The sequence below is a fragment of the Sceloporus occidentalis genome, unplaced genomic scaffold (assembly GCF_023333645.1).
Source record: "Sceloporus occidentalis isolate IW3139 unplaced genomic scaffold, rSceOcc1.0.p SCAF_69, whole genome shotgun sequence".
In the NCBI taxonomy this organism is placed as follows: Eukaryota; Metazoa; Chordata; class Lepidosauria; order Squamata; family Phrynosomatidae; genus Sceloporus; species Sceloporus occidentalis.
Genome location: NW_028317049.1, coordinates 1,559,711 through 1,574,389, shown reverse-complemented (window position 1 = coordinate 1,574,389; position 14,679 = coordinate 1,559,711). Strand labels below are relative to the sequence as shown.

The following is a 14,679-nucleotide window of genomic DNA, read 5'->3' as shown; positions in this document are numbered from 1 at the left end:
ACCCCAGACACACAGTGCGTCAGTGAGTGCTTTGTATGGGGACTGTATTGTTTACTAGAGCTTTGTGAGGTGTTTGTTTCACTGGGTTTATAAAAAAATAACTTGCACTTATCTTTGCTGATTTAGAAAAGGCCTTCAATAACATAGGATGGGATGTGTTATTTGTGACACTTGAAAAAATCGAAATAAGAGCTTCTTATTTAAGATGGATAAAGGCAATGTATAAAGATCAAAGAGCCAAACTAACTGTTAGCTATAAAAAACAGAGGAATTTAAGATTTCTAAAGGTAAATGGCAAGCTTTCCCACTATCACCCCTTTTGTCCATTCTGATCCTTGAAGCACTGAATAATAGGATAAGATTAGAAAATAAGATCAATGGAATAAAAATTAAAAACAACTGAGTTTAAAATGAGAGTCTTCTCAGACGACATTTGTATTCCTGGAGAACCCAGAAAAGAGCACAAGACAATTGCTGGATGTAATAGTGGAATTGGAATATGTTTCAGGACTAAAAGGAAACAGAGACAAAACAACATTAATAACAAAAAATATGGGAAAAAGGAAGAACAAATCTTGTAAGAAATTAGTGGATTTAAAGTGGGAAATAAAGTTAAATATCTAGGAATAAATGTAACAAATAAAACCCAGATCTATTTCACAATAACTATGAGACACACGGAAGGAAATCAGAAAAGACCTAGAAAAATGGGGGAAATTACACTTATCGCTATTAGGAAAAATACTGCTGATCCAAATGAGTTTCCTTCCTGAAATGCTGTTTCTGTTCCAAGCGATACCCATCATCCAGAATGAAAATCCATTGAATCTATGGCAAAAGGAAATCTCAAAATTTATTTGGAATAAAAAAGAGCCAGGATAAATACGAAAATAATTTGTGATGACAAAAGTAGAGCAGGGCTGGGTTTACCAAATTTAAACTTTATTTTGCTGCTTGTTGTTTAGTTTGGACTAGAGAATGGGTTTTGTTAGAGAATGAACAGTTGTTATGTCTGGAGGGTGAACATTTAAGATTTGGGTTGAATGGATCCCTAATTTACGGTAAAGAGAAAGGTCATAAATAAAGCTCAAATCATTTCGTAAGAAAAGCTCTATTGCAGATCTGGGGGGAAATCAAGTGTAGAATATGTCCAAAAATACCTTTATGGTGTTTGCCGCATGAGGCTCTTTTCGGGAGGAAAAGCGTCCAGAAAACTAAATGGTTGAGATACAAGGATGTACTGAAAGAATCGCAAGGAAAACTAGAGATCAAAACACAAGAAGAACCTAAAGAATCTGGCCTAGATTGTCACTGGTATCTTTATCCTCAAATGAGGGAGAGGTTTAAAATAGATGTGAAATTAGAAGGAATACAGAATGAAAAGTGGAATTGTGGAAGCCATGCTCCATGTTCATTCCATGCCTGATGAGAGTATTGGGTGCGAGGCATTGGAGAAGCATCCAGCTGTGTTTCTCTAGCCAGAAGCCAAAGGAAGGCATTCTCCTCTGAGGGCCACTGGGGAGGTCAGGAGGTTTCAGCAGATGATGCGCTCATTTCACATCAAGCTACAGGGACATAGCCAGGGTCCTCTCCAATTCCCCATCCCCTGACCCCCCTCCACTCTCACAAGGCATGGAGTGTCAGGACCATGGTGAACAGGTCTGAGGAAATGACATGCATGTGGCCACTAGGTGGAGCTGTTGTGGAAGTCATTGACAGCTCTAGTGGCAGTTAGATGTGTCACCATTTAAACAGTGCATCATTGGAATGTTGATGCAACTGTCATCTGTCATTCTCAGCTGTCACTGAGGAAGAGTCAGACAGTGTGTGCCTCAGAGTGGGTTGTTACTGGTGTGGATGGTGGAGGGTGTCGATGTATATAGTGTTGTACACAGTGGAACTTCTTATATGAATTAAAGCCTCATCTGAGAGAAGATTACAGTGTCTCTCTGCTCACTGAGAAAGCGACAGGTGTTTCTTCAGCTCACAAACTACTGACTACAGTCAAGGTGGAGAATCTGGTGCCATACGTTAACGTGTTGCCTCACGTGCTGCGCAACATAGCAACGTCAAAAGCGTTTTAACATGGAGTATCTGTTGTGTAGGGGAGCTGAAGTTAATCTATGCTAGGTCCATGGGGCTTTGTTTGCTGAAGAGGGAGGAAGGGGATGTCCATCTCTGCATTGGCCCAAAGGAGGCATATGTCACCTGCGTATCTCACTAGCAGCATGTTGTTCTCTGTGTCTTTGAGTGATGCAGGATTTCTTGACAAATCAAGCCTAACTCTAGTCTCTTTTCTCAGGAACTTCATCTCGGCCTCCTTGTATACAGCTTTGGGGCATATTTTACTGGAAGAGACCCAAGTGCAGGGCCACCAGGACCCCTTCCCACCTAATGGCCAACACAGAGGCCAAGCGGAGGGAGTTGGGCTCCAAGAGAAAGAGGCTGGCGAAGTACAACTCTTTGGTGAGTGGCCATTCTGATATTAGTTTCATTTGTGTCATTGCTGGGCCAACTCATGAAAGCAAGTGGAGAACATATTGTCCCAGTTTGGCAGAGAAAGTCCTGGTTAATCCTCTGTCTCCCCACTTTTTCAGGGGGTTTCAAAAGTGTAGGTTTCTCTCTCCTCCCACTTTCCCCCTTCTCCTCAGCTCTCTTGGGTTGCTGAAAAATGACTTCCAAGGAGTTTGCACCCATCAACTCAAAAGGGGAGAGAGGAGAGGAGATAAGTTGCCAGAGTCTTCCCTTGCCAGGAGGCTGAGTCAAAAGCAAACTGCTGTGCCCTTCATAGCTTGAGTGATCTTCCTCATAAACAACTTTGGCCACCCTCTCCACCTTCTGGTGTTGCTTGTCCACATGTGCCTTGCTTTTCCTGTCTGTAAAATGTTGGGGATATGGGAGACCATCTCTGGATCTAAATTGGGGGTGGGCCCAGTGGCCCTCAAGTCCAGAGTCCTCCCCAGAACTGTTTTTTAAAATGACATTTGCCTCTGAAATTTGACAAGAAATGGCTAAATGCACCATATTCTTTTGTGGCTAAATGTACTCTAGTCAATATCCTAATCCATCCTCAATATCCCAGCCATGGCCTAAATTATATTTTTTATTATATTGTATATTATATTGAAAGGATTCAAGACAATCTGATCTCAAAGGCAGTAGTTTTTGCTTGCTAACAGAATTTAAAGTTTACTTCCTGGACGGAATTGTGAAGTGATGAAATAATATTTGGGATGAACCATGTGCTTTCCTCCCCTTTTGCTTAGTCACTCTCTGGATGAGGGCTATTTTCCATTTCAGGTGACATTTGCAGATGTGGCCATATATTTCTCCCAAGATGAATGGAATCTGTTGACGAAGAAACAGAAACTTTTCTACAACTATGTAATGATGAACAATTATGAGAATGTGGCTTCTGTAGGTAAGGAACCTGAATCCATTGCTCTTTCTATAAAGACTGAGGGCTCTTTCATACTATATTATCATGTTGCTATGGTTCCACTAGAATTATAGAGTCATAGAGTTGGAATAGACCACAAGGGCCATCCAGTTGAACCCCCTTCTGCCATGCAGGAATACACATTCAAATCACCCCCAAGAGATGGCCATCCAGCCTCTCTTTAAAGACCTCCAAAGAAGAGGACTCCTCCAAACTCTAAGGGAATATATTCCACTGTGAAAGTGCTCTTACTGTCACAAAGTTCCTCCTAATGTTTAAGTGGACCCTCTTTCCCTGTGGCTTGCATCCATTGTGGTGTCTCCTTTTCTCTGTATCAGCAAAAAGCAAGCCTGCTCCTTGCGCAACCTGACAACCTTTCAAATATTTAAACATGGATATCATATCCACTCTTTATCTTCTTTTCTCCAGGCCAAACATAACCAGCTCTCTAAGCTTCTCCTCATAGAGCTTGATGGTTTCCAAACCCTTCACCACTTTGGTTACCCTCTTTTGGACATGCTCCAATTTGTCAACATCCTTTTTGAATTGTGGGGCCCAGAACTGGACACAGGATTATTCCAAGTGAAGCCTGACCAAAGCAGAATACAGTGGCACTATTACTTCTCTTGATCTAGAAACTATTCTTGCATTGATGCAGCCTAGAATCACATTGGCCTTTGTAGCTGCCTCATCACACTGTTGGCCCATGTTCAACTTGCGGTCTGCTAGGAGTCCTAGATCCCTTTCAAGCCTAATTTAATTGTGATAGCAACATCCTGTAGAATATTTGAATCTGTAGTTCAGTGAAGCACTATTGCTCTCAAGTTTCTAAGGAGTCTAAATACCCCATCCTAAACTGCCAATTCTAGGATTTTGTGGAAAGAAGCCATGGAGATTAATGCTTTTCACACCCACATGGTACTCAGCACATCCCTAAGCGGGTTTCCTACCTCTTTTGGCCCCTCTTCCATCCTTTTAATGGCTCAGAGAGGGCCCAACAGTGGCAAAATGGCCTCCACTTCCCCAAAGGGATGCTGAGGGATGTTGAGGGGCAAAATATTATTTCATCCCCCCCGCCTCCATCAATACAATCTGGGGTTGCCCCTGAGATCTCTTCCAAACCCCATCAGTAGTCCATACCTGTCTTATAGATGTTTTAAGGCTGTTTTAAGGCTGCTCCCTGGCACTTCACCCTCACCAAAATTGGAGTCCAGGTCCCAGCCCCCTTGCTCTGCCTTTGCCAATGATTTATTTGTATATTGATTATCCTGCCTTTCTCAACAAATGGGCCTAAAAGGGATGACATCCTGAGCAGGGAGCTGACTTGTTTTTAGCTGCTCCAGAGACTAGGACCCGGAGCAGTGGATGCAAGCCACAGGAAAAGAGATTCCACCTCAACATTCGAAAGAACTTCCTGACAGTAAGGGCTGTTCGACAGTGGAAAACACTCCTTCCTCGGAGTGTAGTGGAGTCTCCTTCCTTGGAGGTCTTCAAGCAGCGGCTGGATGGCCGTCTGTTGGGGATGCTTTGATTGAGAGTTGCTGCATGGCAGGCAGTTGGACTGGATGGCCCTTGCAGTTTCTTCCAACTCTATGACTCTATGATCCCTTCTATGCATCACACTCTGTGGGTTTGTGTCTGTAATAGAGAGATGAAGGGAAAGTGAAAAATAGAAAGGTAGGCAAGAGAGGCTGAAACTGAGATGCTGAAGTGGTGCAGATGGGCAAGAGGGAAGGTTGGAGAGCAGAGGGAGAAAGGGAAGGGGATCAGGCCTCTGGGAGCCAGGAGGGGAAGGCAGGAGCAAAGCCAGGATTGCCTAGCTCTGTGCAGAGAGGAAGGGACCCCTGGGAAGGGCCAGGAGAGGGGCCTTGGGGATTGGGAGGCAGCCACCAACCTCACAGATTTTAAGAACTGGTGAGAACCAGCTCAGGTCCTTGTTTTCAAACATATTAAGGGGTTCCATTTAGAAATTATGAGCGATGTCTATGAAGAGAGGAAAGGGCGACAGAAAAATTCCTTTTTGTCTAATGTTTCTTTTCCAACCTGAGCTTTCTTAGCTCCATGGTTTATTCCAGAGGCCCTTTGTTACCCGAAATGCTGGAGTCTGGGGAGGACACTCCCAAGTGCTGTGCTTTCAGGGGAATTTCATACTTAGCTCAAAGGAAATATTGGGGCAACAGCAATATAATAATAATAATAATAATAATAATAATAATAATAATAATAATAATAATGATTTATTTCTAGCCCGCCCAATCATGAAGAATCCTGGTGGGTTACAACAATAAAATAGATCAAAGTACAATAGAGTTAAAAAAAATACCTTGACCTACCCCCCCCCCCCCCATTCCCAGTATTAAAACAGGATTAAACAGTAATACTATAAAAACAGTAAAAACATTAAAGACATTTTAAAAAAAGGTAGAAACATAGGCAGGGAAGAGTAGACAGATGAGGGAACAAATATCTCTATATCTGGAGAGGGTAACTAGGTTGGAAAGGCCTGCCGGAAGAGGTCCATCTCGAGTGCTTTCTTAAAGGCTTTATTCATTTAATATCAAATAGGGAGGTGTGAACGTAGGGCTAAATCTTGGGCTAACACTTTCCCCTCTTAACTCTGATATTCAGTATTATTTTCCTTCTTCACAGAAGAACTTGTCAGTCATGAGAGAGTCCACACATCAGAGAAGCCACACAAATGCCCGCATTGTGGGAAATGTTTTTATTTGAAGGGAGACTTAGTGAGACATCAGAGAATCCACACAGGAGAGAAGCCATACAAATGCCAGCATTGTGGGAAATGTTTTTGTGTGAAGTCAAACCTAGTAAGACATCAGAGAGTCCACATAGGAGAGAAGCCACACAAATGCCAGCATTGTGGGAACTGTTATTCTCGGAGGTCAAACCTAGTGACACACCAGAGAATCCACACAGGAGAGAAGCCATACAAATGCCAGCATTGTGGGAAATGTTTTTATTTAAAGTCAAAACTAGTGAGACATCAGAGAATCCACACAGGAGAGAAGCCATACAAATGCCAGCATTGTCGGAAATGTTTTTCTTGGCAGTCAAACCTATTGACACACCAGAGAATCCACACAGGAGAGAAGCCATACAAATGCCGGCATTGTGGGAACTGTTTTTCTAAGCAGTCAAACCTATTGACACACCAGAGAATCCACACAGGAGAGAAGCCATACAAATGCCAGCATTGTGGGAAATGTTTTTCTCAGCAGTCAAACCTATTGAAACATCAGAGAATCCACACAGGAGAGAAGCCATACAAATGCCAGCATTGTGGGAAATGTTTTTATTCGAAGTCAAACCTATTGACACACCAGAGAATCCACACAGGAGAGAAGCCATACAAATGCCGGCATTGTGGAAAATGTTTTTCTTTGAAGGGAGACTTAGTGAAACACCAGAGAATCCACACAGGGGAGAAGCCATACAAATGCCAGCATTGTGGGAAATGTTTTTATTGTAAGTCAAACCTATCGACACACCAGAGAGTCCACACAGGAGAGAAGCCATACAAATGCCAGCATTGTGGGAAATGTTTTTATTGGAAGTCAAAACTAGTGAGACATCAGAGAGTCCACACAGGAGAGAAGCCGTACAAATGCCAGCAGTGTGGAAAATGCTTTTCTCGGAGGTCAGGCCTATTCTGTCACCAGAGAGTCCACACAGGAGAGAAGCCGTACAAATGCCAGCAGTGTGGAAAATGCTTTTCTTGGAGGTCAGGCCTATTCTGTCACCAGAGAGTCCACACAGGAGAGAAGCCACACAAATCCAAGAAGTGAATGAACATTATTTTTGTAACGATGGAATACAAAAATATGTTTTCAATCCAGCGGTGCTAAAAAGCCCTTATGAATTTATTTGTACAGTTTTTCTGTCCATATGTCTGTTTATTTTTTAAAGTTATGTTTTGTTAGGTTTAGGTTGCTACTAGTATAGATAATTGATTTGGGTTATAAATTTGGCTGGGGATTGTGGGCCGTGCTTTAGGTTAGTTAGATGGGGGGTGGGATTTGTTGCAGCTAGCTAGAATAGCAATAATAACATTCAGAATTTGTGGGATGTTGGCTGAAGAAAGTTGGGGACTTTAAGAGAAAGGGAGCTAGCTTCTTTGAATGTCTGGGGCAGGGAGAGATTGTGCGTGTGAGAAGGATGGCAAAGTGGAGCTGGTTAATAGTGGGGGGTAGATGGTGGGAATTGTAGGTGGGGACTAGGTTTGGTAGAAGGTGGAGTTTTAGGTTTTGGGGTTTCAATCTATTCTTTGGCTTGGGGAGGGCAGTTCTGGCTTAAATACTGATTTTCTGACTATGTGTTTTCAATAAAGTTCTTTGCTATTTCAATACACTGGACTCTTTGATGCACAGAAGTTGTGAATTTGCACAAAACTGACACTTTCTTCTGTCCTCAGTCCTCAGCTCCATTCCCAGCCATAAGAACAGCAAAGGCAAACACACACACGAGATATGAGCCGACTTGGATGCCAGCATAATATAATAAGAAAAGATTTATTTCCATTTAATTTTAATCTTTATTAATTTTCAATTAAAATAGCCATAAATTCAAATCACAGTCACAAAGTCTCTATTACAAATAACAAATTAAAATAGCCAATTCTTCTTGTATTTCTTCTGTATCTTCAAATCTTCATGCGACCCTTCTTTGGATATCTACTTCCTTCTATTTCAGGTATTGGAAAATAACTATATTAAAAGAGAAAACAATCCCGCTTCCACTTTGTCAAATCGTTTGGTATATAACACAATAGTCCTAGTCGCTCATCTTTTGTACGTTTGTTCCCGTCTCATACCTTATAATAATCTTAACAGCTTTTAAGAATAAAAAAAAATTCATATATTCCTGGAACAACTTTAACTTTAAAATCGTACAAACTCAAAATTGTATACAACCCTTTATAATACAAATTAGTCCCTCTGGTTGCTACTCTTAGCTTTCTCGTTTTTCCCTTTAGCCTTGTATTCTTCTCACTTTGCATCATTTCAAAGCTTGTTTCTTCCTGGAGATATGGTTAGCTATATCAAGGTGGGTATATAAAGAAGGAAATTTTAATTGAAGGAACAAATAAAAAAATCATTATAACAGCTTTTAAGCTTATATCACATTCATGTTATTATGCAGCACATTATTTATCTGCCTTTTATTCTATCCTTTACATTTCCCCAAGTTCCACTTTTTCTTCAAGAAAGTTGTTACATTCTTCCAGTCTTCTTTTGATCTTTTCCTACTGAAATTCTTTACATTGCAGGAGAGCATGTCTAAAATTCTATAATCATTAACCTTTATCAGCCAAGCCTCTTCGGTTGGAATTTTATTTGATTTCCATAGCTTGGCAATTTCAACCCTTGCTGCAGTGACCATATAAAGTACTATCCTCCAACAAGCTCTTTCATCCTCAGATTCTAGTACTGATGTCATATTTAAAAGAAAGATTTTTGGGTCAAATGGAAATTTTATTTTTAGTATTTCCTGAATCAATTGGTGGATTTCTCTCCAGAAACCTTGAATAGCTTTACATTTCCACCAAATATGAACCAGATTGCCCACTTCGCTATTACACCTCCAGCAATTCCCATATTTTAAATTAAACATTTTTTTTATCCTCCATGGTGTATAGTACCACCTATTCATAATTTTTAATAGGTTCTCCTTAGGTTCCTGTGCTATAGTAAAGCTATTCGTCTTCTGCCATGCATTTTGCCATTCATTCATATTAATCGTATTATCCAGATCTTGGGCCCATTTCGGCATATATTCCTTAACCGTTTCTTGTTCTGGAATACGACTTCGTAGCAGTTTATAAAACTTTGATACTTTCCCTTTATCTGATTGCCAAAATAATACATCCAATTCGTTCATCTTATCTTCAATTCCTCCCATTTTAATATCTTCTTTGAACTTATTTTGAATCTGATAATAATTAAACCAACTCAAATTTTTCCCTCCATCTTTTAGCTCCTCTCTTGTTTTAACAGCCCAATTTCCTTGTGGATTTTTTCCTATACAATCTCTATATGTTACCCAGTTGTCCTTATCTATCCAAAACCACCTTCCAAAAAAGGCTTCCTGTGTGGATGTCCATAACGGAATTCTAAAATAAAACATCTTTTTTATTTTACCCCAGGTCAATAATAGTGACTTCCTAATCGGGTGGTTGTTAAAATCCTTATTCTTCCCCAATTGCTCGTAGCATAAGAACGCATGCCAACCATACCTTAGCTGGATATTCTCTAGGTTTAAAATCTCTTTCTCCTCCAATTTCACCCAGCTTTGGATCCACATCAGGCTGCACGCCCAATAGTATGTCTGTAAATCAGGGAGTGCGTATCCCCCATTCTCTTTGGCATCTTTCAGAGTAGAGCTTTTAATCCTGGGTTTAGCTCCTTTCCAAATAAATTTGCTCAATTCTTTGTCCCACTCTTTAAATTGGCTTTGTTTTATAGATATCGGGAGATTTAAAAATTAAAACATTAATTTCGGTAAAATAACCATCTTAATTACTGCAATTCTGCCTAGCAGTGAAAGGTTTAAGTTATTCCATCTAACTATGTTTTCTTTAATCTCTTTCCACTTTACACCGGAGTTATTTTCGAACAGTCTTAGACTGTCTTTAGTAATAGTAATGCCCAGATATTTCATTTGTTTCACTATCTTAAATCCTGATTTCTGGCCAAGCTTTTCTTCCTCTTCTGGAGAGAGATTTTTCGTAATCATGACTGTTTTATCTTTATTTATCTTTAGTCCTGCTAATTGCCCAAACAGCTTCAATTCTCCTATTAGTGGCTCTAAGCTCTGCAATGGGTTTTCAAGGATTATCGCCACATCATCTGCAAACGCTTTTGCTTTAATTACTTGGTCTTTAATCCTAATACCATTCACCTTCCTATTTTCATTAATCTTTCCCAATAATACATCAATTGCCAATATGAAAAGTAAAGGTGAAATCGGGCATCCTTGTCTCACTCCTTTTTTAACCTCAAACTCCTGTGATTTTTCATTATTTACTATTACAGCAGCTTTTTGTTTTTTATAAATTTGACTCATTGATTTGATAAATTTATTTCCCATATCCCTTTTCTTTAATACTTGAAATAAAAATTCCCAACTTAAATTATCGAACGCTTTTTCCATATCCAGTCCAATCAAAGCACATTGTTTGTCATTATTCACATGATAGTACTCTAAGCTGTTTAAAATCATTCTAATATTATTCCTTATTTGTCTCCCGGGTAGAAACCCATTCTGTTCCTTTCCAATTATTTCATTCAAAATATCTTTTAGTCTTGAGGCCCAAATCAAAGTAAAGATTTTGTAATCTACATTCAGGAGATTAATAGGTCTATAATTAGACATACAGGTGCTGTCCCTATCCGTTTTTAGGATAAGTGTAATCATGGCTTGTTCCCACGTTTGAGGAATGCCCTCATTTTCAATCGAATTAAATAGTTTAAATAGAGGATCTATCAATTCTCCTTTAAAAATCTTATAGTATCTTGTTGAAAAGCCGTCACTTCCCGGGGTTTTTCCTTCCTTTAATCGTTTGATGGCATTAAGAATCTCTTGTTTGGAAATTTTAGATTCCAAAATTGATCTATGTTCTTGCGTTATTTTATTTAGTGCTCCACAATCCAAATATTTATTGATCCTCTCTTCTAAATTAGCCACTACTTCTCCCTGATTATATACTGATTCAAAGTAATTTCGGAATTTTTTCAAAATTTCAGATTGGGTGGTGACAGTTTTTCCATGTGCTACTATTTTCACTATTCTTTTCTTTTCTTGAAACCCTTCAATTCTCCTAGCTAGCCATCTCCCCACCTTATTACTATTTTCAAAAAAATTTAGTCTATTCCTTTTAAGGTCTTTTTCTAATTCTTCATTAATCCTGCTTTGAAATTGTCTTTGTAATATTTTAACTTCATGTAACAGTTTCTCATTTGTTGGGTATTGTTTCAACAATTTTTCCTTTTTAGTCAATTCTTCAACAAGTTTTCCTTCCTTATCTTTTTGAGCTTTTTTCATTTCCCACTGTTTTTTAATCAATAAGCCTCTAATGACCACCTTGCTAGCATCCCACACAATACTAGTCTTAATTTCCTTGCCCTCATTTATTTTAAAGTAGGCCATAATTTCTTTTTTCATAAATTTAACTAAGTTCTCATCTTCCAACATCTCTTCCTGTAGTCTCCAACTATTTCCCTTTTTACTGTCTAGATTTATCTTTACTTCAATCAAACAGTGATCTGAGAGAGCTTTCGCATCAATCTCCATGTTTCTTATATTAACTAATAGTGGTTTGGAGGCTAAGCAAAGGTCTATTCTAGACCAAGATTTGTGAACCTCAGAATAGAAAGTAAAGCCCGGTTTGTTATCATATTTATATGTCCAAACATCATCTAGGTCATGTTCTCTCATTAAATCAAAACAACTTTTGGGTAGTTTCCCCTGGGAGTCTTTTAGCTTTTTTTCGGATTTCCTATCCCTTTTCACTTTCAGTACTCCGTTAAAGTCACTCACAATTATTAATTTCCCTTTATCATATTCCATTAAGTCCTCATTGAGTTGCATAAAGAAACTTTCTTTCCGTTCCAAAGGACCGTACACATTGACTATTACAAATAACTCATTTCCTGTGTTAATTTCCACTATCACAAATCTACCTTCAGAGTCTGACTTCACCTCTTTCGCCCCCCATTTTTTGTTAACAAACGTTACACATCCCCTTTTTCTCTTTTCTGATGCAGTTACAAAACACTTTCCCAACTTCGGGTTCCTAAGGTACTTTATATCACCCTTCCTAATCTTAGTTTCCTGTATGCATATCACATCATACTTCCTTTTTTCCAGAAGATGAAAGATCTGCTTCCTCTTCCTATCCTTATTTATCCCCCCCACATTCCAAGACGCTACAGTTAACATTATTATTGTTATAGTAAATAAGAGAGGAGAAAAGGGAAATCAAACCTATAACAGGTTGATTCAGCTTTGACCAAATCTTCTTATTCAATTTCCAACGTCCCCAACAATAGATCTTTATCCGTTGGCAAATTATCTTCGCTCCGAGTCTCTGTAACCACTTCGCTTCTTCCTTCTAATGAAACTCTCCCTTTTCCAAATGTAGAAGTTTCTCTTGTCTCGCTCGAAGGTGAGTTTCGAGTTTCCCCTTTTTCCTTTTCTTCACTCTGCAGCAATCTCTTATAAAATTCCTTTGCTTTCTCCAGTGAGTTGATTTTGAATCTTCTTTCTTTAAACATAAAGACCAGGCCTTCTATATTTCCCCATCTATAACTAATATTCTTTCTTTGTAGTAGCGCGGTAAGGAACCTATATTGTTGTCTTTGTTTCAGTATAGATAAGGGCAAGTCTCTGTAAATTTCCACCTCCACATTGTCAATAGTCAGGCCTTCCTTAAAGTTTTTTTGAATAATTCTCTCTCTGATCCTCGAGTTATTAAAACTTACCGCTATGTCACGCGGCAGTCCTTTTTCTTGGGCTACTTTGGAAAATATTCTAAACAATTTATCAATTTGAACATTGATCAGATCTTCCGGGGAGTCCAGGAAATTGGCTAGGGCTGGAATTATTTTTTCCTCCAAATTTTCTCCTTCCGTTTCAGGGAGGCCTCTTATTTTTATTGCTCTATCCCGTTGTTTCTTTTCCTGCGCCCATAGAGCTCTTTCTTCTTTATTTTGTATTTTCACTATCTCTTCGATCTTGTTTTCCAATTCCTCCGTCTTTCTTATATTCAAGTAAACTTCCTCCTTGATTTCCTTAAATTCCTTGTTCAGGCTGTCAATTTTCTTCCCTATGCCATGTATTTCTGTCTGTAAGTCCAATCTTATTTCTTCCCTTAAGCTTTTCTGTTCATCCCTTATTTCCGCCTTAAAAGATTTTTTGAACTCCCGTAGTTCCTCTAGTATTATTACATTTAAATCCTGTTGTTTATTGGGCAGGTCCGTAGAATCTCTTCTATTTCCTGAATGTGTCCAACTCATATTATCCTTTCTGATTTTTGTTTGCCTTGTCTCCATTTGTTGTTATTTATATCTTACTTTCGATATAACAAAGACTTTTAAGCCAGAGCCAGAAATATAGTCCAAGATCAAGTCAAATTCAAGGGCGCCCTGCTTTCTTTCTTAACTACTTGTCTGTATTTATATTCTATCAATAGCAGATCCAACCGCGACTTCCCTCGGGATGTTATTTCAGGGCAGTGATCAATTGTAATAACAAAAGAAAAAACGACACCTGCCTGTAATTAGCCAAATACCCACAGCGAAATAGAAAGTCTCTTTAGGTCTTTCAACAGATCGTTATCAGCTGAGATAAATGCTAGCTATTTTCCAACAGCTGCTCCCAGCGAGTTTCCTTCGCTTAAAGAAATACACATATACAGCTCGCAATTAATGTATATCTATTAAATCCAATTTTTCTTTTTAGCTGATACATGGAGACTCAAACTTCTCACTCCAAGCTATTTCGTTTTAAACATTATTTTTAAGGCTCTGCCAAGAGCGCCAAAAGAGAAAGATCCAACCAAGTCAAATTCAAAGTGAGAAAGAGACAAAATGCAGCTGTCTCTTCATTCTCTTCTTCTCTTTCTTTTTCTATTAGCCAGAGATAGACAAGTTTCCAAAGTCCTTTTTTTGTTATTTCCAATCCGAATCCACCTCCGTCCAAGACTGATGAAACCCTGTGTGGGTCGAAACAAGGTTTCTTCTGATGATTAAAAGTTGTAGCCAAGGCTGGTACCTGAAGGTTAGGCTCACACCGCGTCGGCTGCCTTGCGACTCTCGTCGAGACCTCTTCCTCTCCCGCGACGGCTTCCCGACACAGGGGGGCAAAGAGGACTCTGAGGACCCCGACAGGCCCTCGCCCCAAATCTCCCTCAATTCGGGGACTTTTCTGGCTCCAATAGATGTAGATATAGATTGGAGCCTTAAACAAGTCCGCGGTGGACCTTCGGAGACAGAGCAAAGCTACTTGCCTCCATTTGCTTTGACGTCTCAACCGGAAGTCTCCGAAAAGGTTTAAATTGCTTTAGGATGTTTCCTGGGTGGGGAAAGAATTGTCTGAAACTGAAATAAATGCAATGCGTGCTTGGTGGAAATACTTCACCCAAAAGGGATTGTCCCACTGGCTCTTAGGTCCTTCTTGGCTCTGAATTCTGGTCCCATTCACAAGCCAAAGTATAGCACAGTCTG

The 14,679-nt window shown here is 39.5% G+C and overlaps 2 protein-coding genes across 3 annotated transcripts in view; one reads left to right on the top strand and one right to left on the bottom strand.

The window, feature by feature from the left end:
* LOC149286381 (uncharacterized) overlaps window positions 1–14,679 on the bottom strand; it is a 276,304-nt gene that overhangs the window by 160,270 nt on the left and 101,355 nt on the right. The gene's annotated exons all lie outside the window — the stretch shown is intronic.
* Window positions 2,306–7,758, top strand: LOC149286386 (uncharacterized). 2 transcript variants are annotated; one of them, XM_089494117.1, is made up of 3 exons: window positions 2,306–2,466; window positions 3,301–3,421; window positions 6,089–7,758. In XM_089494117.1, exons 1-3 carry the CDS (start codon window positions 2,395–2,397, stop codon window positions 7,240–7,242), a joined length of 1,347 nt encoding a protein of 448 aa, XP_089350243.1. In that variant the 5' UTR covers window positions 2,306–2,394; the 3' UTR covers window positions 7,243–7,758. The 2 variants fall into 2 exon arrangements, with proteins under 2 accessions (XP_089350243.1, XP_089350244.1); XM_089494118.1 differs by having other exon boundaries at window positions 3,267–3,421.